The 24,875-nt window shown below is 28.2% G+C and overlaps 2 protein-coding genes across 2 annotated transcripts in view; one reads left to right on the forward strand and one right to left on the reverse strand.

Moving 5' to 3' along the window:
* Window positions 1-24,875, reverse strand: part of S6KL (ribosomal protein S6 kinase like) — a 192,500-nt gene that overhangs the window by 91,815 nt on the left and 75,810 nt on the right. The window lies entirely within an intron of this gene.
* bnb (bangles and beads) lies at window positions 1,123-24,816 on the forward strand. Its single transcript, XM_075302251.1, has 2 exons — window positions 1,123-1,457; window positions 22,110-24,816. Exon 2 carries the CDS (start codon window positions 22,111-22,113, stop codon window positions 23,248-23,250), a length of 1,140 nt encoding a protein of 379 aa, XP_075158366.1. The 5' UTR covers window positions 1,123-1,457; window position 22,110; the 3' UTR covers window positions 23,251-24,816.

Below are 24,875 nucleotides of genomic sequence, written 5' to 3' on the forward strand. Positions count from 1 at the left end.
TATGCAAAAAAAAATATTTTTTATGTAAAGGACAAAACTAAAAATATTAATTGCAGAAAACATAAAAATATTTATGTTTTTAAACCTTATAAATAATGATATTATTAAATTTAATTTGAATTAATTTTCCTATATTCTTCTTGTATATGCATCTGTTTAGTGTGAAAAAAACATTTCCCCATTTTTATATATTTTTTTATAATTATTTATGAAAAAAATTTTTTTTTTCATATAAAGGACAAAAAACAATATTATTTGCAGAAAAATATTAAGAAAAATATATTTTTGTAAACCTTATAAATAATGATATTATTCAAGTTAAATTTATTTTTCCTACATTCTTCTTTTGCAAAAGAAAAGCAATAAAAAAAATTCACCACCTTCTAATACAGAATGCCTCCGGCTAATCTAAATGTGTTGAATTACCGGTCTTTTAAATCTGAACATACATTAACACAAAAAAAATCAGATTAGAAATTGAATTAAATAAAAACCTAACAGACAGAGGACAGTAAGAGAGCGAAATGTTAAAAGATCGACCATATAAAAAAGAAATACAAAAAATATACACACACCAATCAATAAATTCAACAATGCTGTTAATCGTATCTATGTTTAAGGTCTAGTCAGTGCTACGATTTACAGTGGTCATTAGAACATAAACGCTTAGGCGAGTATAACAGGTATAAATTTAAAATACTATTTCTCTCTCACACATATCCATAGATGAGTGTGTGGAAGCAGAAAAAAAAATCATTTCAATGTTCTATGTTGAATTTGTGTGTATACTCCTCACATATTTATAACTACATATATGACTTTCCAACTCTCAGACTTAAAGAGAGACTTATATGTTAAACTAACAGAAGATAAAACATGCATTTATCTTTCCAATTCCAATTAAGAAGACCCACATAAACGAGCCACAAATGTTAGTAGTCCATTATCACACACATACACAAATCCAAACAATATCACTCGCCGCAGAAGAACAACATCATACAATGAACACACAGATACTCTTTCATACACCATACCAATCTCAGTGCGTGTGTGTGTGAGTTTTGTTCTTTATTCACCACAGAAAGGGATATAAAAGCTGTTGAGCATCATTGCAACCGTTCATAGTGCTTTTTGTAACTGACCGCAGCAGCAGTGCAACGCAACAAACGGCATCTTTAAACAATACATACAACAAACTCTCCACAAGCCACTAAATAATTTATTTAAATAAAAAAAATCTGATTTATTGAAAAAAAGGCATTCCATTTACTCTAGTGTTTAATTGAAAGAGCTCAAAAAGGAACATTCTTAGTGCTAAACAAGAAGGTGCATTAAAAGAAAACTCTTGAAAATAAATTGTGATATTTTTTTGTTGTTCTCAAATCTTTGTAATTAAATACAAAGATTTTTTGATAAATTTTACTAAATTCAAACAGTAAAGTGCAATTTTTAAGGTAAGTTTTATGCTAAATATCATATATACTAATTCGAGATAATCGAAAGAAAATAGTGTCTAACAAAAATGGAATATTTTAAGAAAGTGTTGATTTAGAATTTTTGGAAATATTCTAGAACATTATTTTAATAATAAAATAATGGAAGAAAAATTTAAAAAGAAATTATTATTTACATATATAAGAAAGTCCGAAAATCAAATAAAAAATAATAATAAAACTATTTGCTATTAATTAATAGAGAATTGTTTAGCTTCAATTTTTATTAATACCTATTACATCTAAAATAAAAGATGTTTTTGATTTAAAATACAAAAAAAAATATTCAAAATGCAAATGAAAATTAATAATTAAACAAATACAATACAAGCTAAAGACAAAAAAATTGTATTAAGATATAAAATTTAATACCAAAAAAATTTAATACCAAATGAATAGGGAAAATATTTTGTTTTGCTGGTTTAAGATTTAACACGAAAAAATCAAAATTAATTTGTTCCAAATGCAAATGAAAATTTATAATTAAATAAATATAGAAAATGGTTTAAATAATCTAAATTTAGTATTTATAAAAGTTATAAATGTTATTGAAGAATCCACAAAAATAAAGAATTAGAGATTTATTATAAATTTCTAACACATAGAAAACTATATTTAAAAAAATTAAGTAAGAGTAAGAAAGTCATGCAGAATCGGCTACATAGTACCACTACGTTAAACCCACTTAATTATTGATATTTAACACATTTGGGAGGTATTTCCGATATTCATTTTTCTATACCTTGTGAAAAATATATTCGAAATACTTTGAAACGATTAAATTAATTTGGAATAATTCAGCAAATTTTTTTACATTATCTTTTCGAGTTTCGAGATTTTTAATTTTAAATTTTGATCATGAAATCATCAATCATGATCATTAGAAACGATCAGAGTTATACTTCTGCATCTTTTTGTACACCGAAAAAAAGTTAACTGTTTTATAGGAAGAATGTACTAACTCGTACGAAAAGTGATATAAATTGTACTCGAAATTTCGAGATTTCCACCAAGCGTTGTTAAAACCAGGAAAACTTAATGTCCTGTTGTACTTTTTAACTGCAGCTCACGAAATTACATCCTCTCATAGAGGAAAAAAAATGTACTAAAAGTAAAGAAGAAAATTTTTGGTGCCAAATCATGGCCATTTTAACCACACCGTATTTCATTCTTACTATTTTTGGGAATCGTACGAAAATTATCATCTGCTTTAATTCATATTGAACTTATGTGTACGGTCATTGAACTTTGTACCCACGTTTAGTTCATAAAATATTTGAGACATATTTAACAAAAGGAAAATTTCATTGGGCTGTGGAAAATTTCAAAAAATAAATAATAAAATTTAACTACAAACAAATATTTTTTTTTGCAATAAAAATAAGTTAAATTAACTATGGATTTTTTTTCGGTGTAGTCTAATGATCGAGACTTTAACAAACGAAAAGCGATTCTAGAAGAAAATCCATTCTACTCTATATCAAGCGCATTTAGTAAAACGTACACATGTGCTCTTAACAAAGACAATAAGGTAGTACAAAATTTAGCGTGCCACAATTCATGAGTTCTATCCCAGCTAAGGTCCAAAAAAATTTGTTCACCGGTGGTTTATCTCTCATCTCAACTCAAATGGTTTCAAATATAGGGTAAGCAGGGATGATAAATGATGTTGACAAAAAAGTACTAAAAATGTACTTTTCGAAGCCAAAAAGTGCTAAAATTACATAACATCAAATTAAACGAATAACATATTTTGCAAAAAGTTATTTCTATAGAAAATTTTGTCAACTTTTTATTTCTATAGAAAATTTTGTCAAAATTTTATTTCTATAGAAAAATTTGTCAAAATTGTATTTCTATAGAAAATTTTGTCAACATTTTATTTGTTTAGAAAATGTTGTCAAAATTTTATTTCTATAGAAAATTTTGCCAATTTTTTTTTTCTATAGAAAATTTTGTCAAAATTTTATTTCTAAAGAAAAATTTGTAAAAATTTTATTTCTATAGAAAATTTTATCAAAATTTTATTTCTAAAAAAAATTCGGTCAAAATTTTATTTCTTTAGAAAATTTTGTCAATAATTTATTTCTATAGAAAATTTTGACAAAATGTTATTTCTATAGAAAATTTTGTCAAAGTTTTATTTCTATAGAAAATTTTGTCAAAAATTTATTTCTATAGAAAATTTTGTCAAAAATTTATTTCTATAGAAAATTTTGTCAACATTTTATTTCTAAGAAAATTTTTTTCAAAATTTTATTTCTAAGAAAATTTTGTCAAAATTTTATTTCTATAGAAAATTTTGTCAAAATTTTATTTCTATAGAAAATTTTGTCAAATTTCTATTTCTATAGAAAATTTTGTCAAAAATTTATTTCTGAAGAAAATTTTGTCAAAATATTATTTCTATAGAAAATTTTGTCAAAATATTATTTGTATAGAAAAAGTAGTCAAAAATTTATTTCTAAGAAAATTTTGTCAAAATTGTGTTTCTATAGAAAATTTTGTGAAAAATTTTATTTCTATAGAAAATTTTGTCAAAAATTTATTTCTATAGGAAATTTTGTCAAAATTTTATTTCTAAGAAAATTTTGTCAAAATTTTATTTCTATAGAAAATTTTGTCAAAATATTATTTCTATAGAAAATGTCAAAATTTTATTTCTATAGAAAATTTTGTCAAAATTTTATTTCTATAGAAAATTTTGTAAAAAATTTATTTCTATAGGAAATTTTGTAAAAATTTTATTTCTATAGAAAATTTTGTCAAAAATTTATTTCTATAGAAAATTTCGCAAAAATTTTATTTCTATAGAAAATTTTGTCAAAAATTTATTTCTATAGAAAATTTTGACAAAATTTTAATTCTATAGAAAATTTTGTAAAAAATTTATTTCTATAGGAAATTTTGTCAAAATATTATTTCTATAGAAAATGTTGACAAAATTTGATTCCTTTAGAAAATTTTATTTCTATAGAAAATTTTATCAAAATGTTATTTCTATAGAAAATTTTGTCAAAATTTTATTTCTATAGAAAAATTTGTCAAAATTTTATTTCTATAGAAAATGTCAAAATTTTATTTCTAAAGAAAATTTGGTCAAAATTTTATTTCTATAGAAAATTTTGTGAAAAATTTTATTTCTATAGAAAATTTTGTCAAAAATTTATTTCTATAGGAAATTTTGTCAAAATTTTATTTCTAAGAAAATTTTGTCAAAATTTTATTTCTATAGAAAATTTTGTCAAAATTTTATTTCTATAGAAAATTTTGACAAATTTATATTTCTATAGAAAATGTTGACAAAATTTTATTTCTATATTCTCATTTGGGAATATGTTTATTTCTTTAATATCCGCTTTTTATAATTTTTAGATTTGAGTTGATATCTGAGAAATGTTCAAATTTAGGGCAGATTAACTCTATATAGAGAAATTGTGATGAAAAAGTACCAAATGGCTCGTGGTCGTGCCGCGGTGGTTATGGCAGTCGAAATGTGTCAAAAAAAGCACAAAAGTGTCAACGTATCAACCCTGTGAGTAACACTCGGCTAATAGATAGAATTTGAGATAAGTTCACCAACTGTGATATCACCGTGGTGCAATGATTTGCTTGCCAAAGGGCTATGGGTTTAATCCCAGCTTCAACCGAAAAAGTTTTTTCAGCGGTGTTTTACCCCCATTCAATAAAACTGGTGAAAACAACACCAACTGTAGTACCACCAACCGTGCTGCAATGGTTAGCATGTCCGCCTTGTATACAAAGGGCCGTAGGTTCAATCCCAACTTTAGCCGAGTATCAAAAAGTTTTTCAGCGGAGGATTATCTCTTCTCAGTATTTCCGGTGACATTTCTGGGTGCTTCAAAGCTTCTCTAATTTCACCGTAATGTAACACGCCGTTCAGACTTCGTTATTAAAAGGAGACCCATTGTCTTTGAGCAAAACATAAAACCTAGCTGCACTAATTGATAGAATAGAAATTCATGACTTGTGGTTTCGTAACGGACTGAGTAGTCTAGATGAGCCTAAAATAGCGGGTTGGCACTATATCTAGCCTCTGATAGCGGGTTGGCACTATATCTAGCCTCAAAGCTTCTCTAATTTCACCGCAATGTAACACGCCGTTTAGACTTCATTATTACAAGGGGGCCCATTGTCTTTGGGCAAAACATAAAATCGGGCTGCACTAATTGATAGAATAGTAGTCTAAATGAGCCTAAAATAGCGGGTTGCCACTATATCTCGCCTCTGATATCGCAATTGTTCAAAATGTAACTATAAAATTCTCTCCTAAACTAGGCAAATTTATTTTGAACAAAATTTTATGCTGGGTTTGTTTCACCGCATACAATATGCCCATCGAAAACACTACTTGAACTTGACATTGATCTTGTAATCAATTTTATCTTTTCTTCGTGTTACACACACGTCAATCCAGTTATTAAGAGCGCATGCGCAGCCCACAAAAAAATGATGGAAATTAAGCCAAAACAGAAGTCAACAAAAAAATGTAAACATTTTAGAAGCATGTGTGGTAGTCGTACACATAAAAAAATAAACTAAAAGCAAAAGGTACATTGGAAATATATATTTTTTTGTAGAATATTATTTTTTATAAAATATGAATGATAGGTAATCAACTAGAGGGAAAGAAAAGGGACACTATAATACCCTAAACCCTAATGAAAATAAACCTATTTGAGAAAATTGTGCGACAAAAAATAAACAGATAAAAAAATAAACAAAATAAAAACATAGCTACACTGGCAAAAATATATTTTTGTACGACAGAAATGGCAAAATCTGGGATAATGATGACCTAAATCCTAATCAGGGAAAAATAAATTTGTTTAGGAAAATCATGCGATACATATATGCATGGGGGCTCTATTTGAATGGTATACGTCTCTCATGGAAATCCGATAAAACTACAGGCCAAGAAAATATTGACTCAGGAGATGATTCTGAGTCGATAAGGCTGTCGTTAAACGGATGCTAAATTTTACTTACTTTTATTGCAAAAAAAAATATTTGCTTTAATTTAATTTTATAATTAAAAAAAATGTCCACAGACTAATGCAAATTTCCTTATCTCAAGCATCTCTAAACAAAACAAAAATTAAATAACTATGGGCACAAAAATAAATTCGCTGCAAACGGAAACAGAAGAACAAATTCGTACGATTTCCAAAAATAGTTAGAACGTTTAAAATGATTATGATTTGACGCCAATAATTTTTTCTTTTATTTCGTTCTTTTTTTCTTTTATGAGAAGTTGTAATTTCTACCATGTACACCCAAAAAAAAAGGGGCTCTAATGCCAACTAAACTTTATTTTAGTTCATGAAGATTATTTTGTGGCGACACTCGTTTTTAAATTTGATTTTTTAAATCTAATTTGTTTTGTGTTTTTTGTCAAATTATTTTTTCACTTCAATTTTTACATTTTCAAATTATTGCTATCAATTTCTAAAAATAAATAATTTTAAATTTAGATAAATAGCGTGCATTATTTGAACCACCTACAAGTTGATTTTAGTTAAATTTTGCACAATATGAGTAATTGTTCCTTATATGAATAATTTTTTGCTAACTTTAATGACGCGAACTAAAAATAAGAAAAAAAAAGTTGTATACAAATATAGTGCACAATTTTACTAAAAAATTAAATAGTTCATATTTTCCTAAAATGGCAGAAGTCTGCTAAAATTGAGTTCATAAGTCTCTCAAATGAATAAATTTTGCTAAAATTGTAACTGTCTTGAACTTCGTACAGCGCTAAAGACATTTTAACAATTTTTAAATCCAATATTTTCTTTGAACATATGAAATTTTCTTAAATTACAGAAAAAATTAATTATTTATAATAATTTTTCTTCAATTTGACAAAAAGTATTAACTTCATTGTAACATGTTGCAATTAGAAAACTATTTTAGTTAAAATTTTCTAAAATAAACCTACATTTTCTTCCACGGTGGGTTCACTTTTTTTTGGGTGTAGGTAGTTAAAAATCTAAAAATGGAAATTGTTAACAACGCACTATGAAAATCTCAAAAAAAAATACAATTTAGTTCAATATAGCCACAAGGTAGTTCTTTTTTAGCATAAAACAGTTTACTATTTTTGCCGTATATCGGGTTTTAAGGCCTAAATCACTGCTGATATGTCATATCATACCGTAATCCAAAAAAAAGAAGACCATTCTAATGCCGCATATATACCCTTCTCTAATCACATTTATCTGAAGAAATCATTAGCTTGTGTTTAACGAAAACAAACCATTTAAAATTTCCATAATAAATTACAAGTTTGTCACATATTCCACTTATTTTCCAAAACCCTCACAATTTCAAAATCACATGGCAAAACATGGAATTAATTACTATAATTTGCCGATTTATGTTATGGCCGCCCTATGGCAATCTTGAGGTGTCAGTTAATATGGATTGGCATTAGTTAAACTGGTTTAAGGGTAACACAAAAACATTATCAATAAATTTATGTAATTATTGCATGTTAATCTAACTGTCTGCCATGGAAATATTTAAAGGTATTTTCGTTTAGTTTTTTTTTTCTCCAAAGGAATAATAGTTACAAAAACGATTGAGAAAATTCAAAAAAAAAACAAGACGATATTGTTAATAAACGTTTTGCCAATAATTAATTATTCTGTAGACATGCGATTGTATTGTCATTTCTAGTATATGCTTTTTCTCTCATTCTTATTCGCCGGTATTTGCACAGAATCGGAAATTTATCAATTAACAATAATCAATTGTTTATATATGCCACATAGTTGGAATATTATATTACTTTTGTTTATGATTCCTTTCTACACAATTTTTTTTTTAATTTTTATTTCGTTCGAGATATTGGAAAGATAGCACAAGTGTTTTGAAATTCTAGAAGCGTGAGGATTTGAGAAAGATTTTTTTTTTTTGAAATAATATTAGGATAGATCGCATAGCATAGTATTGTTCGTGAGGTGATTTATTTAATCGATGAAGAATTAAAAAAAAATTAATTAAAAACCGAGATTTTGTGACATTTTTATATTGCTTATCCTTAAAAAATAAACAACGAAATTTTCTTTAATCGTTTTAACCTTATTTTAATTCAAGAAAATTTATTGATTTTTGTTCAATTTTTAATTCAATTAACTAAAACTGAAAAAAAAAACGTTTAATACAAACAAAGTCACAGTTTTACTTAATTTTAAATTCGCACAAAATAGTCCCTTTTTAAAAAACGATTGAATCGTTTTTAAATTGTGTTCATAAGTTCCTAAAATCAGTCAACTTTACTTAAATTGTGCCTGTCTTCAACTTCATATGGGGCTAAAGAAAATTTAAAAATTTTTAATTTCAATGTTTTTCCTTCAAAATATGAAATTTTGTTAAACAACAAAAAATGTGTTAGTTTTTGATGGTGGGATCACTTTTTTGGAACAAATTTTCCTTAACAAATTTAATTTAAATAATTTAATTTTTTACAAATACACAGTTTTACTTAATTTTAAATTCGCACAAAATAGTCCCTTTTTTAAAAACGATTGAATCGTTTTTAAATTGTGTTCATAAATTCCTAAAATCAGTCAAACTTACTTTAATTGAGTCTCTCTTGAACTTCATATGGGGCTAAAGAAAATTTAAAAATTTTTAATTTAATTTTTTTTTCCTTCAAAATATGAAATTTTCTTAAACAACAAAAAAATGTGTTAGTTTTTGATGGTGGAATCACTTTGTTGGAACAAATTTTCCTTAACAAATTTAATTTAAATAATTTAATTTTTTACAAGTACACAGTTTTACTTAATTTTAAATTCACACAAAATAGTCCCTTTTTTTAAAACAATTGAATTGTTTTTAAATTGTGTTCATAAGTTCCTAAAATCAGTCAACCTTACTTAAATTGAGCCTGTCTTGAACTTCATATGGGGCTAAAGAAATTTTAGAAATTTTTAATTTCAATTTTTTTCCTTCAAAATATGAAAATTTCTTAAACAACAAAAAATGTGTTAGTTTTTGATGGTGGGATCTCTTTTTTGGAACAAATTTTCCTTAACAAATTTAATTTAAATAATTTAATTTTTTAATAAAAATTCAATACAAATACCATTCATCCTTCTAGAAAATTAAAAACAAATAAAGACCTTGAGTAGATTTTTTAGTAAGGGTAAGATCTCCAACCCTCACCCTATTATAAACCAGCAAAAAAATTTGGAAGTTCTTCCCAAGGCAAAACTTTAAAAGAACTTCCAAAAATGCCCTCTAAAAGATGTTATTTATTTTTACTGCACAGGAAATTCATTTTAGTCAATTTTTTCATAACTCGATTTTTTCATATTTTTAATTGGAAATTTAAAATTTCATTGTTTCAAATCGGTAAAAAACAGAGTAAGAATTAATAAAATGGTACAAATTATTTAAATTTAGCCGAAAAAAATTCTAAATCATTTCTCGAAAAATTGCGAATTTTTGAAAATATTTGATGACAAACGTTCCAGACAAGCGTTATAATGCATAAAAAATCATAAAAAAATTTAAAAAATATTTATTTGTCAAAATATCAAAAAATTTCTTAATTCACATCCAAAACACTGAATTCGCCTCACACCTTGGGAAGTGATGCAAATTCAGTGCAGTGGCTGTTGAAATGGTAGACACCCAACCTATGACAAGCCCATGTTAAATTCATCGCTTCTGCGTCAATTTGGCACCACTTCCGGATCCAACAAGCATATTTTCACTACTTTTTTGGCGACGCTTTTTTTTGCTGGGAACTAAATAGCCTATTGCTAGGTCAGTACATCGGTAAAGAGTTTTTCTGAGTCGATGGTCAGTATTCCTAGAAAAAGTTTAAGGCAGTTGAAAGACTTGAGTTGATTATTTTAGAAAAGGGAAATCCCACTTAACGACGAGATATCGGAAAACTAGATACAGTTGGTAACGGATATAAGCACATCTCATATAAGAAAATCATTCACATAAAAAGTCATTAAAAACACCATACCCTCTTTTTCTTGTTAACAATAATTGCATATAAGGAAAAAACGCATATAAGAAACAAAAATTGTGAATTTTTCTGAGTTTCTTATATCCGTTATCCATGGTATCCTATTCTACCCCCTCCGTTATTAAATCGGAAAAAATTAATTTGTAAAGAATGTGGCAACCTATGAGCATTAAATTATACTTGTACTCTTTCGTACGATTTTAGTACTATTTTCTATACACCTATGGCGATTGTAATAAAAGGAAAAAAAATTAAAAATGTTTGCAAAATATGAACAACTGCGCTGTAGTTTTGTGTTCAGGATCCATGAAGTAATTATTAATTAGCAACTTTTTCGGATGCCACTATAATTTGGGCGTAAGGACAATTAGGGTAGAAGTAGTGTAACTCTTGGGCTATACCTTTTTACCGATCCATATGGCCTTTAAATTAACAAGTCCATTGCGATATCGCATATGGTGAACTTCTCTATCTCTCTCTCTCCCTCCCTCTTATTAACACGTGCTCTCCGATTATTTTATGGGCTACTTGAGTTGATTTACGAATAAATTGGGCAAGAAGGAGGTCCTCCGACCCGATATCGATAAATTAAATACACGATTCTTACTTGATAACAAATGTTGGTAAATCGGAGAACAATAGAAGAAATTGATTATGAAGAAATATTGGAAGAATAATGTGGCAGTACTAAAATCTTACTATTTTGTATAATTTTAGTACCATTAGTACCATTTAGTACCACTTTTAGTACTAGCTTGACAGGTATCACTAGTTTGTCATCGCACACAAAGATTAAATTTAAAAAAATCGTGTAAAGAAAAAATTGTAAAGAAAAGCTGTCATTACAAAATAATCTTGGAGGTAACTTGATGTTGAAAATTGGTAAGCAATTACATTTCAAAGGAAATGGTGTTTCTGTTTTTTGTGAGGATATGTCCTACTTGTAAGCAAGGATGAGAAATGACCAAACAATGTACTTGTGCCAAAAATAAAACAACAAATGTGTTTCCCGCATGACAGTACTCTTGAAAATCGAACCTAAACATTCTAGTGACGGTAAGTCATTATTTCCATGTATAAAGTATTGCTTTGCATATGGCATAAATGCTCGTTGCAAGCAATTTTTCATGATTTTCGGTATACTTGAACAACACAAGGGGGATTCACACTCACCAGTAATTCAAAATGTAATGCTTGTTAAAAATGGAAAATATATATTTTTTTCATAGAGAAATTTCATAAAAAATTTTGCGTTCACACTTCGAAAAGCATAAATGAAAACTCAACTTAGGCCGATAGCCTCTAGTTGCTAGTGCCCATATAAATATATAGTATAGTAATTTGTAATTATAATAAATTAAATAATAAATAAATAAAAAACTCACAATTTTCTTCAGAACATTTAAAGCAAAGGCAAATGAGTATTCACCTTGTTTACTTGAACAACTCAAGGGGTATTCACACTCACCGGTAAACCAAGCTCTTTTAAAAATTTAATTTTTTAAAAAATTATATATAAATATATATTATTTATTTAGCAACACCTTATTAAAGATTTATGAACATTTTTTCCAATAACATAAAAGAAATCTGAAAATTTTCTTCAAAACGTTCAAAGCAAGGAGTATTCACACTTAACGGCATATGAATATCCACCTTTAAGATTGTTTACTTAAATACCACAAGGGGTATTCACACTCATTGGTAATCCCAGCTCTTTAAAAATTTAATGTTTTGTTAAAAATTATATATAAATATATTTTTGTTTTTAATTTAACCTTATTAGAGTTTTAAGAAAATTTTTTCCACAAGCATAAATGAAAAATCACAATTTCTTTAAAACATTCAAAGCAAGAGTTATTCACCGACCTATGAATATCCACCTTTAAGACTGTTTTTATTTCAAAATTAGAAAAAACCGGCATTAAATAAAAAATTTATTTCATTACATTTTTTAAGAATCCTCCATGGTTTGAAAAACTTGTTCGCATTAGCCAGATTAATATTTTCCAGTTTCAAGCCTGTATGTAGACAACTCTTTTTTTGCGAAGACCAAGTCATCCAAAGAAGGAAACATGATAACCAATGAACCGTTATATAATATCAACTTTTTTTATTGTCCTCTTTATTTCATTGCAAGCTCTTACAAACCCACTTGCAAGCCATTGAAACCTGTTCCGTTTTTAGTTTTTTCATACCAACCGATGGATAGCCTTTATGGATGTTGCATGGGGTACCGGGGGTGAAACATTTGGCCAAGGATTTATGTCTTCTAAAAGCACCTTATACCTCATAAGCTTACTAAACATTGAGCCACCGAGAAGACGACACACTCACTCTACTCAAAGACCATCATCTCAAAGAGGCAAAATTAAATAATCAATAAAAGCCTGTTCCTGCATCTATACATGGGTTGGAATGGATGCATTAGGCCTTTATGGCTGGCCATGATGATGAACGGACAATGACTTTTTCTAAATCTTGGAAGAGAAAAATAAAAAAACGGCATGGACGACAATTTCTTTTGTATAAAGAAATAAGTTAAGAAATTTCATAAACTTGTTTCTTGAGGATATAAGTTCGTCTTTCTTCAGTAGAATTGATTTGTCCGCCTGAATGCCAGTCTTGCTGGTTTCTCTTCTTGGTGTACACATACTACACACCCGAGTATCATCTATCTCGCATAGGAAGTACTTGAAAATGTTTTTTATCAATTCATAAAGGATTGCATTATGTCGGTTTGTTTGCTTTCTGATGACTTTCATAGAAGCTAGATTTGTGATAAGGCACATTTACATTGAATGCACTAGGACATAGCTTAGTGGCCATATTCAACTTGGCCTTATCTTGGCTAGGATATATAAAATAGATTTAAATGAAATGTTAAAGGTTTTCGAGTAGGGGTTTTATTATTTCATAAATCTTTATAAAATTATTTCCTTAAATGTTTATACCCTCTGTTCTAGATATTCAATTAAATCTTATGGAATGGATAATGATTATTCTGTTAAGAATAAGTCCATTCTACATAGGAAAAAATGTTGGCCTAATAGGAAAGTTGAGACATATTTAATTTTAGAAAACTAAATTTACAGAACAATAAATAACATAAATTTTTTCGAAAGTTTTATAAAAATAAAAAGAACATAATTTTAATTATTAAGAAAATAAGACAATGCGTCAGTCCACATCATTCCAATTTATATATTCTATATTTATACACATCATATCATATTTATAAAATTAGTTTTATTCCCCGTACTAATACTCCGAGATTCCTACTGATCCCATCTACTACAAAAAATATTCGATGCAAGCAAAAGGCAAAATAATTATTTATTTATTTACAGTATTTATAATAAATTTTATAAAAGAATTTTGGATATTGACTACAAACCGGGCAAAATAATAACATTATAAAATGTTTCGAAATTTATAAAAAAATAAAAATAATATAATTTTAGTTAATTGAACACATAAAGTATTTAAGAAAATAAGACAATGCATCAGCCCATCTCATTCTAATTTATATATTTTATATTTATACGCATCATATCATATTTATAAAATTAGTTTTATTCTCCATACTAATACTGCGAGATTCCTACTGAACCCATCTACTATAAAATTTTCGATGCAAAAAACGGCACAATAATTATTTAGTCATTTATATTATTTATAACCATAATAAATTATGGATATAAATAATAAAAACTGTTGGGTACCAACCACAAAAGTGTTTGAGCCTGGCAAATAATAACATTATAAAGTTTTTCGAATATTATATAAAACTAAAAAGAACATAATTAATTGAACACATAAAGTATTTATAAAAATAAGACAGTGCATTAGCCCATCTCATTGCAATTCATATATTCTATATTTATACATTTTATCATAGTTGTAAAATTAGTTTTATTCTCCATACTACTACTGCGAGATTCCTACTGAACCAATCTACTATAAAATTTTTGATTCAAAAAACGACACAATAATTATTTAGTCATTTATATTATTTATAACCATAATATATTATGGATATAAATAATAAAAGAATGTTGGGTACTAACTACAAAAGTGTTTGAGCCGGCCAAATAATAACATTATAAAGTTTTTCGAATATTATATGAAAATAAAAAGAATATAATTAATTGAACACATAAAGTATTTATGAAAACAAGACAGTGCATTAGCCCATCTCATTGCAATTCATATATTCTATATTTATACATTTTATCATATTTATAAAAGTAGTTTTATTAACCATACTAATAATGCGAGATTCCCACTGACCCATCTACTATACAATTATTAATTATTATTAATTGAACATATAAAGTATTTAACAAAATAAGACAATGTATCAGTCTATCTCATTCTAATTCATATATTCTATATTTAAGCACTTTATCATATTATAATATTAGTTTTGTCCCCTGTACTAATACTGTGAGATTCCTACTGTCCATATCTACTATAAAAAATATTCAACCCAAAAAAGTCAAAATAATTATTTATTTATTTATAGTATAAATAAAAGGAAGTTGAGTACTAACCACAAAGGTTTTCCTACCGGGCAAAATAATAACACTATAAAGTGTTTCGAAATGTATATAAAAATAAAAAGAACATACTTTTAACTAATTGAACATATAAAGTATTTAGGGAAATAAGACAGTACACAAGTCCACCTCATTCTAGGTTAGGTTAGGTGGCAGCCCGATGTATCAGGCTCACTTAGACTATTCAGTCCATTGTGATACCACATTGGTGAACTTCTCACCTCATTCTAATTCATATATTCAATATTTATACACATTATCGTATTTATAAAATTAGTTTTATTCCCCGTACTAATAATGCGAGATTCCTACTGAACCCATCTACTATAAATTTTCGATCCAAAAAAAGGCAATATAATAAAATCATAAAATGTTTCGAAATCCCTAAAAAAATAAAAAGAATATAATTTTAATCAATTGAATACATAAAGTATTTTAAAAAATAAGACAGTGCATCCATCCATCTCATTCTAATTTTAGTTCACAAAAAAAAATTTTCTGATTCAATCACGAAATTAATTGACCCATTTAATTTTTTAATTGAAATTTCTTTAATCACAGCGATGATAGTATCAATTAAAAACTTAATTGAAAGTCTATTAATACTGCGAGATTCCTACTAATCCCGTCTACTAAAAAATTTTCGATCCAAAAAAGGCAAAATAATAAAATCATAAAATGTTTCGAAACTTCTATAAAAATAAAAACAATATAATTTTATTAAATTGAATGTACAAAGTATTTAAGAAAATAAGACAGTACTTCGGTCCACCTCATTCTAATTTCAGTTGCACACAAAAATTTTTTTTTTCTGATTAAATTACGAAATTAATTGATCCAATTAATTTTTTAATTGAAATGTCTTTAATCACAGAAATGTTAGTATCAATTAATAAATTAATTGATACCATTAATTGTTGTGATATACTTTTGTTTCATTTAAAAAATTTGTTGAATCACTTAAATTTTTAAATGAATATTTTTTAAAACTCAATTAAGACTTTGATTGGAAAATTTTTAATCTTACAATTAGCTACAATACGAATTAACCATGCATTAATTAATCACATAAAGAAAGTACGAGTACAATATGTACATATTATTATTTTTAAAATATTTTGTTTTAAAAAATTTTCCCTACACAAAAAAATTTTGAAAAATATATTGAAATTAAACAAAAATCAAATAATTCTTTGTGTACTAAACTTGGCGAATAAAAAATATACATACTTACATTTTTTAATTGTTCTTTGATAAATTTTTAAATCATAATTCTATAAATTCAAATATGACCGAAATTCCCCATTAATGGGTCGAAAGATCCATTAAATAATTAATTCCATTTTAAATATTCCACAATCAATAAGTCTTCAAAAAAATATTCATGCATGGAAATTTTTCAGAAAATTTTCACTTTCTAATCTCACAGATAGTAATGCAAGCTTTCTTTTTTTTGTTTGCTTTCAATCTTCCGTATTTATACAATGCATCTAAATTAGATTCAGGTTTTTTTTTGGTACTTAAATATCTGGCCTAAAGAAAGTTATGGCAGCAACGTAAATTATTTTTATTGACATTTAAACTAATGAGGCTCTAATTGAAAAATCTCCAGATAAAAAAACCACATGGGCTATTAGAAAATAAATGTAAATCAGTCAAATTTAAATGACAACAGAAATTATCAATACCAGCAGTAATGATATGAGATAGAAAAAGTCCACAACCATAACTACTGATAATTCATAAAATACCATGGCTAAACCCACGACCAAAAACCTATTAACCTAATTTATATGTAAATTATAGGCTATTATTATTAGAACGTATGTCTGACCATTCTCTATATATGTACGTATGTATCTGCCGGTTTAGTCATTTGATTAGTTGGTAGCTTGATCATTCATTTGCCGCAGTTTTGTTTGATACATTTATCATAAAATGATTGTTGGGATTTAAGCGCGTTCATCGAAACGCCATAATAAATATATGCATAGAAATTGACTATAATGATATAATTATGATAATTTCTTATACAAACAATAGGGTATTTCTATTTGCAATTTAATTTAAAACAATTCCATATCAATTTGTTTTTTCACTCGAACTTTGTTTTAGAATTAAAATCAATTTTTTGTGAGAATTATTATGATAATCACTTTACTCGTAGTAGATGAAGAAGCTGTCATACTATAGCCTCAGGGTTATCAAAATGTATGTGTTTTTTGGAATTTTATTAATTTGAAACAATTTTTATGCGAATTTTTTTATTCGTTTTTTATTTTTTGTAAAAATATCACGGTTATTTATACTATAAAATACTAATTTCCTTATTTTTTCCATATTATTTATACAAAAACGAAGTACGTTTAAATTCGAACTAGTTCTATTGATCTATTCAGCGGTTCACAGCCACTAGAACTTTTTTTGATATTGTTTTCAAAGATAAGAATTTTTTCTATTTATTTAAAAGAAACTACTTTTTTTGAGAGGTTGCTAGACCGTAAACAAAAAATCTTCAAAATAAATTCGATTTTTAGTTTGTATACAAACTACGCAAAAATGACGCCAGAAAGGTTAAAAAAGTCAAAGCAATACATGTGTTTGCAATATTTCAGCACCACACTGAAAAAAGGGCCATGGTTTAGTTGACAAATTTTACTCATTTTTATTTTTAAAAAATTATATAGTTTTTAATTAATTTTATTATTTGTTGCCGATTTTTTCTATTCAGGTCATTTCAAAATCTATTTTTTCTATATTAGAGGACACAGTTAGATGGAAATTTGTTACTAGATCTTAATAAAGCGGGATTCCTACTGTCCCTATCTACTATATAGATTAATACATTAATAAATAAAATAATAATAAAACTTTAAAGGGAAAGTCGTTTGAAAAATAGGAATACTGTGCTATATTTTTGTACTATATTAGATTGACAATTTTTAATCAAACAATCAGCTGGTTTCCTACTGGCGTAAACTACTATAAAGAAATAATAGGCCAAGAAACTGAAACGCAAAACAATATATTTCCCTTAAAGCTGATTACATATATGTATTATAACCAATATTAAATGGGAAAAGCTACTGTTTATGAGAAGATGTTAGACGGTATACAAAAAAAATCATTAATTCGTCGCGAAAAAGATGTCAAACAGTTTAAATAAGTCAAAGGAATACACATATATACAATTTTACAAAACAAAAGCTCATTTGAGAAACTATATGTTCTATATTAGGGACAATTTTACATGGAAATAGATCATTTAATAAAGCGAGATTCCTACTGTTCCTATCTACTATATAAAATTTAAGAGGGAATAATATAACAAGCATATGCCAATATCTGTAAATTGAAGGAGAAGGTTTTTGAAAATGATCATGTGCTATATTTATGTACACTATTAGATGGTCAAATTGTAATTAATCAATTAATAAAGCGAGTTTCCTACAGACCTTACCTACTATAAAAAAATAATCGACCAATGAGATGAAATGCAAAATAATAAATTTCTTTTAAAAAATTGTATGATCCATATTTATATGGTCATTATTAAATAGGAAAAAATATTGTTTATTAGAGTTTGCTAGACGGTAAACAAAAATCCTTTAAAATCATTTCAATTAATATTTTGTATAGAAGCTATGCGAAAAAGGCGTCAAAGAGTTTAACAAGTTAAAGCAATAGACATAACTGAATATTTTCAATATGAGAAAGTCATTAGAAAGCCTATATGTTCTATAACTATGGACAATATTAAAATGGGAATTTTTTTAATATACCTTATTATAAAGCTAGATTCCTATTGTCCCCTTCTACAATACAAAAAGACGTCAAACAGGTTAAAAAGTCAAAGCATCAGAAATTAGAAAGTCATTAGAAAGTCTATATGTTCCATATTTATGGACAATGGGATTTTTTAATAGACCTTATAAGAAGGTGAGATTCCTACTGTCCCCTTCTACTATACAGAAATGCGTCAAAGAGTTAAAAAAAGCACTACGCATGTCATTAGAAAATGGTAAATAAAATATAAAAAAAAAGTCTACATGTTAAAATTAGAATTTTTTAAAAGACCTTATAAAAAGGCGAGATTCCTCCTATCCTCCTCTATTATAACAAAAGGCGTCATAGAGGTTAAAAAACAACAAAGCACTACAAATGTCTGAAATTTTTCAATACCAGAAAGTCATTCCATATTTATGGACAATGTTAAAATGGGAATTTTGTTAATAGACCTTATAAAAAAGCGAGATTGCTTTTGTACCCTTTTACTATAAAAAAAATACGCCAAAGAGATTAGAATTTTTATTTAGAATTTAGAGAATTTTTCAATATCAGAAAGTCATTAGAAAGTCTATATGTTCTATATACAAACACAATGGTACAAATCGAGATTCCTACTGTCCCCTTCTACTATACAAATGTTTATTTGATTTTTTTCTTTTTTAATTTTAAAAATTAGTATACACTATATTTATGTTCAATATTAGTTTGTATATTTTCAATCAATTAATTAAAGAAGCTCGACCTAACCTACTATGTAGAAGATTAAAATGAAAATAGATTTTGGGCTTCACCATTTGATAAGACAAATTTTTTTTTTTATATTCGTGGGATATATATCGCATGGCTATTTTGGAAATAATCTTTAATCATAATCAGGGTACGGAAACCACCATCGTGCAATGATTGGCATACCCACCTTGCTACAACGCCTCATGGGTTTAATTACAGTTTAGGCCGAACTTAAAATAATTCGAATTTCGGCAGTAGTTTAGTGACTGTTTTTTTAGCGGTGGCTTAGTGAGTATTTCAAAGCTTCTCGAAATGGTTTCAACATAATGTAAAAAATCTTTCGGACGCCGCTAAAAACGAAGTCATTGAGCTAAACATGGAATAGGACAGCCCTCTGTAAAAAGAGAAAACTTCACCACTGTGGTATAACAATGGACCGAATAGTCAAAGTGAGCCTGAAAAACGGGCTTCTACTTTAACTAACCTTATCTGAGTACATATTATAGAATGGCAATATATTTTAATACGTAATATAGTTAAACCATTAAATTTTAGTAAAATTTTTACAATTATTACTGTTAACATTTAACTAACAGAGGAGACACGTCTTAAGTTGCTACTGTTCGTATTTACTCTTATTGGAACAAAAATAAAGAATTATATTCCTCTTGTACCCAATTACTAGGCTGTTAGGATTCCTACTGTTCCCCTCTACTAAGTCTTAGGGATTCCATCAAATATTAGAAAACAAAGAAAGCTAATTATCATGTAACCATGGTCTAACTATAATGATATTTAAGAAACATTATTGCTGATAGTTCTGGGTGTGGCCAACGCATAAATCCATCAATTATGGCTATAAACAAATTTATCTACAATTATGGTTTTATTACACATTGTTGTCAAAGCATTATGAGATTTAAGTATTATTTCCACTTAGCAAAATTGTCTGTATAATAATATTTGCTCAATTCATAAATATAATTTACAAATAAAAATATTTTTCTTAATTTATATAGCGAAAAAAAACTCATAAAAAGTACCATATCCAAAATGTTGTACATTATGCCTCCCATATACGATGGTTACCAGGTTGAAGATGACAAGAGATGTTGGGAGACGTTGAACTTAAACTTGTTGCCCCATGAGTTTATGAGGTGATATATAAGTAGAATTTATTCTGGAAAGATCTTCCGCGAACAATGAGAAGAGATCACAAAAAGTGATGATTTTTTTTTTTATACAAAAAAGCTTCCGCCATTCAAAGTAGGACTCAGAGAACTATTCGGTGCGGGTGAAAGCAATGACTATGTGTGGCCGCTGACCACTCATTCAATTTACAAACATTTCAATTAGGTGACGGGTGACGACAAACGTTTAATCGAATTAACACGAATCATCAGCAGATTCTTGTTTTTTTTCACTATGGCAGGTTCAACTCTCAACATCACCATGACCGACACACTCCCTCTATCATCATCTTTTTTTTGTCATTTGATGCGGAATACTAATTAAGACGGACAGCTTATTAAGTATACATGTAATACTAGTAACAACGTAATGTAATAATGATGGTTACGATGTTGCAAAATCGCCCATCACTTGTTAGAGGACAAGCCCCTGGGTTTTGTGGTGACTCTGTTGTTTTTTGATAAACTTCTGCGCAATTATTGTCATTGCATAATTGTTGTTTTAATTTTTTTTTGTCTAAATTTTCGCAAAAAATGGTAAATGTTATGCCATTGTAACTCATGACAATGATTAGACTTGCTTAGTATTTTTTTTTCTAAATATTTAAATGCTATGTTGTTAAGTCATCTCGACAAGTTTGTGGCAAGCAACCTGCAGATATGCAAATTTTTGTTCTTCTTCGACATTTGACGATATCATCATGCTTGACCTCTGTCGTCGTTGTCGTCACCAATTGTGAATATCACAAAAACTATCGATTGAATTAATGTTTTTGTTGAATTAAAAAAAAAAAACAGCATGGAATTAATGATGTTAACCACAAAAATCTTCAACATCATAGTGAATGTTAAAGGTTGTGGAATATTATTTACTGGCTTAATGTAAAAAATCTGCGATTAAAAACTTATATGAAAAAATGTATATAACATTTGTTTAAGGGGTCGGAAATAAAACAAATATTTGAAAATAATCAATAAAAAATTGTTAACATTCCTACTGTTACCATCTACTACTGGGAAAATTTTGCTAATAAATAATTGTAAAATTTCATATTACAAATTTATTGATGAAATGTCAAAACAGAAATTGTTGATATTAATAACGTATTTCCTTTAAAAATGATTGTGATAATGGCGCCAATAATAAAAAGGCCAAATGCTAATGTCTACAAAACCTAGTGAGTTTTGGAACATTTTAATTTCAATATTCCAATTTATTTAATTTTCTTCAATATTCCATTTTTTATTGATCACTTTATTTAAATCTCCAATATATATCTCCTAAATTTACAATTGTCTTCATCTCTCTCTCTCTCTTTCATTACAGCATGAAGTTCCAATTAGTCATATTATCCGTCCTTTTGGTGAGCGCTTTTGCTTTACCCGTGCCGGATGAAGAAGTAACACCCGTTGCTGCCGAATCAGTAGTAGTGCCCGAAGTAAAACCTGAAGTTGTACAAAAAGTTGATGAAGTAAAACCCGAATCGAGAACACTTGAAGAGGAAAAGAAACCAGCAGCTGTAGCGCCAGCAGCTCCATTAGACGCAGCAAGTCCTTTGCCAGCCGCCTCAGCCCCTGCAGCAGAATTGCCCATAGCTTTGCCAGAAAAACAAGAAGAAATTAAAGAGGAAAAGAAGGAAGAAATCAAAAAAGAAGAAGAAAAGAAACCAGAATTGCCAGCAGCTGCCCCCGCTGAGAAACAAACACGCAGTGAAGAGGTTGTGGAAGAAGCTAAAGCCCTACCCGTTGTAGCTGCTCCAGCTGCCGTTGCTGAAGAATCTAAGCCAGTAGCTGAAGCTGTAGCCCCTGCTGTCCAAGATGTAATACCCGAAGGTAAATCCGGTTTGGTATCAGAACAAAAGAAAGAAGAACTCTCAGTGTCGGAACCTGCACCAGCTATCAAGAAAGAAGAAGACAAATCAGCCCCAGCTGCTGAAGAGAAGAAAGCCGAAGAAATTCCAGCACGCCAAGAACGTACCACTGATGAGAAATCCGAAGTTGTGGCCGCTGCTGCTCCCGTCGAAGCTGTAGTTGTACCCGAAGTTAAGGCCTTGCCCATTGAAGCTGCCAAGCCAGAAGAACCCAAACCCGAAGCCTCCGAAGCTAAGCCCTTGGAATCGGCCCCAGCACCAGCTGCTGAAAAGAAACCTGAAGAACTTGCTCAACCCCTTGCCGCCGAAGAATCCAAACCCAAAGAAGAATTGAAACAAGCCGAGGCCAAGAAAATCGATGAAGCTCCCGCAGCCCCTGCCGAGCCCATTAAAGCCGAAGCTGCCGCAGCCCTTCCCGCCCCAGCACTCAAGCCCGAGGAAGAGAAGAAACCCGAAGCCCAAATTGCTAAGAAAATCGAAGACAATTCCGCCACTGAAGAGGAAAAATCCAATGAAAGCAAAAAACCCGAAGCTGAATCAAAGGAATCCGAGGAATCAAAAGAATCTGAAGAATCAAAAGAGGACAAGTCCAATTAGATTATAGTACAGTAAAATATTACAAACGCTTAAGATTCACTTATAATTTAAACGAACAAAAACTTCGAATATCCTCACAACCACCTCCCCCAAAACCACCAGAACAACCTTCAATCCATGCCCATACCAATCAACAAACAAAATTTCAGACATAAATTATCCATAAATAGGTTTCTTCTCTTGGTTTATACCACCCGAATGCCTAGAGGCCTAGGCATTAGTTGGGAGGCCAAAATCGAGGAGGGCAATGAAGAAGCACAAAACTCAAATTCTTAAGTATAAAATTAGTTAGTTATTTATAGTTTGTAAAGTAAAATTAAACAAAAAAAAAGAGAACACAAAGCTTAATTATGGAAGAGATAAAATAAAACGAAAGAAATTTTTGAAACAAAAAATCAACAAAAATAAAAATCAGAAACATTAATTCACAAAAAACCAGAAACGGACAAACCAGGGACCGCCAGGATAAACAAAAACCAACCTAGAGATAGACAAACACAAAAAAAATGGAAATCGGACTACTTATGAAAGGCAGAGAATAAGAATCGAAATAGAGTTAGAGTACAGTGATAATTGAGATAATCAAAACAAAACAAAAAAAAAAAAACAATATTTTTAAAACAAATAGTAATCACAGACCCTACACACAAACATATACGATAACCCAACAAACAAAGCAAGGACAAACCAATATGATGGCATACAACAATCTTAGATTTTTTAGGAGAAAAAAAAACAATACAAAAAAGTAACACGAATACTTATCAAATAATTTTTAATTTAAAATAAATTACCAAGAGAACACACAGTATATGACAGAAAACAAAAAAAAACATAATTATTATTTTAATTATTTTTTTTTTTTAATATAGTTAAGCTATAAAGACAGTGACAACGAAATGGAAATTTTACTTCCTTTGCCAAGGCCTAAGATGCAATTTGATTTAGGTCTTCTCACCGATCCAAAAAGGAGTAATGAGAGTATAGACCATGCCTGTATTATTTGTTTAATTTCAAAGGCTTAATAATATTCAATTTATTTTATTTAATTTTGCACAAAATAAAATAAAATATATAAAAAGAAAATCGTATAAATATACAACAACAATAATATTATATTTAGGATTTTGTGTACAACTATATATTTTTTTTTATTTTTGAATATGCTGGCAAATGCAATTGATTCGATTTAGTATTTTCCCTCCTTTCCCAGAGCAACATAAATTTTGTGTTTATTGAAAATCCTCACACATATACAGACAGCCAGACAGACACATCCATACAATACCCCTCGCCACATGGTTCACATGGACCATGAAATCCATATTGCAATAGGTTCCCCAACAAATCCTTTCCCAAAATAAAAAAAAATTTAATTGCGACTTCTCAATGTATAAGTGTATTCGGCAGATATTTAAAATCATGTTTTTGATACTTCCCATTCCTGGGTACTTTATACATTTGAAGAATTCGCCGTTTTAGAATGATAAACATGATTTTGTATGATTTTTTTTTTAAATAGACTGAAGATAAATAAAACGGAAAATGAAGAAAAATAAATGGAAAGATGAATGGTGTTTTTATTTGAAAACTGGAAAACTCTGGAACCTTTAGAAGTTATCGAA

Source organism: Haematobia irritans, chromosome 3 (assembly GCF_050003625.1).
Source record: "Haematobia irritans isolate KBUSLIRL chromosome 3, ASM5000362v1, whole genome shotgun sequence".
Classification (NCBI taxonomy): Eukaryota; Metazoa; Arthropoda; class Insecta; order Diptera; family Muscidae; genus Haematobia; species Haematobia irritans.

Excerpts from the sequence above, each read along its gene's own strand:
- bnb (XM_075302251.1), top strand. The coding sequence starts at position 22,111 with ATGAAGTTCCAATTAGTCATATTATCCGTCCTTTTGGTGAGCGCTTTT.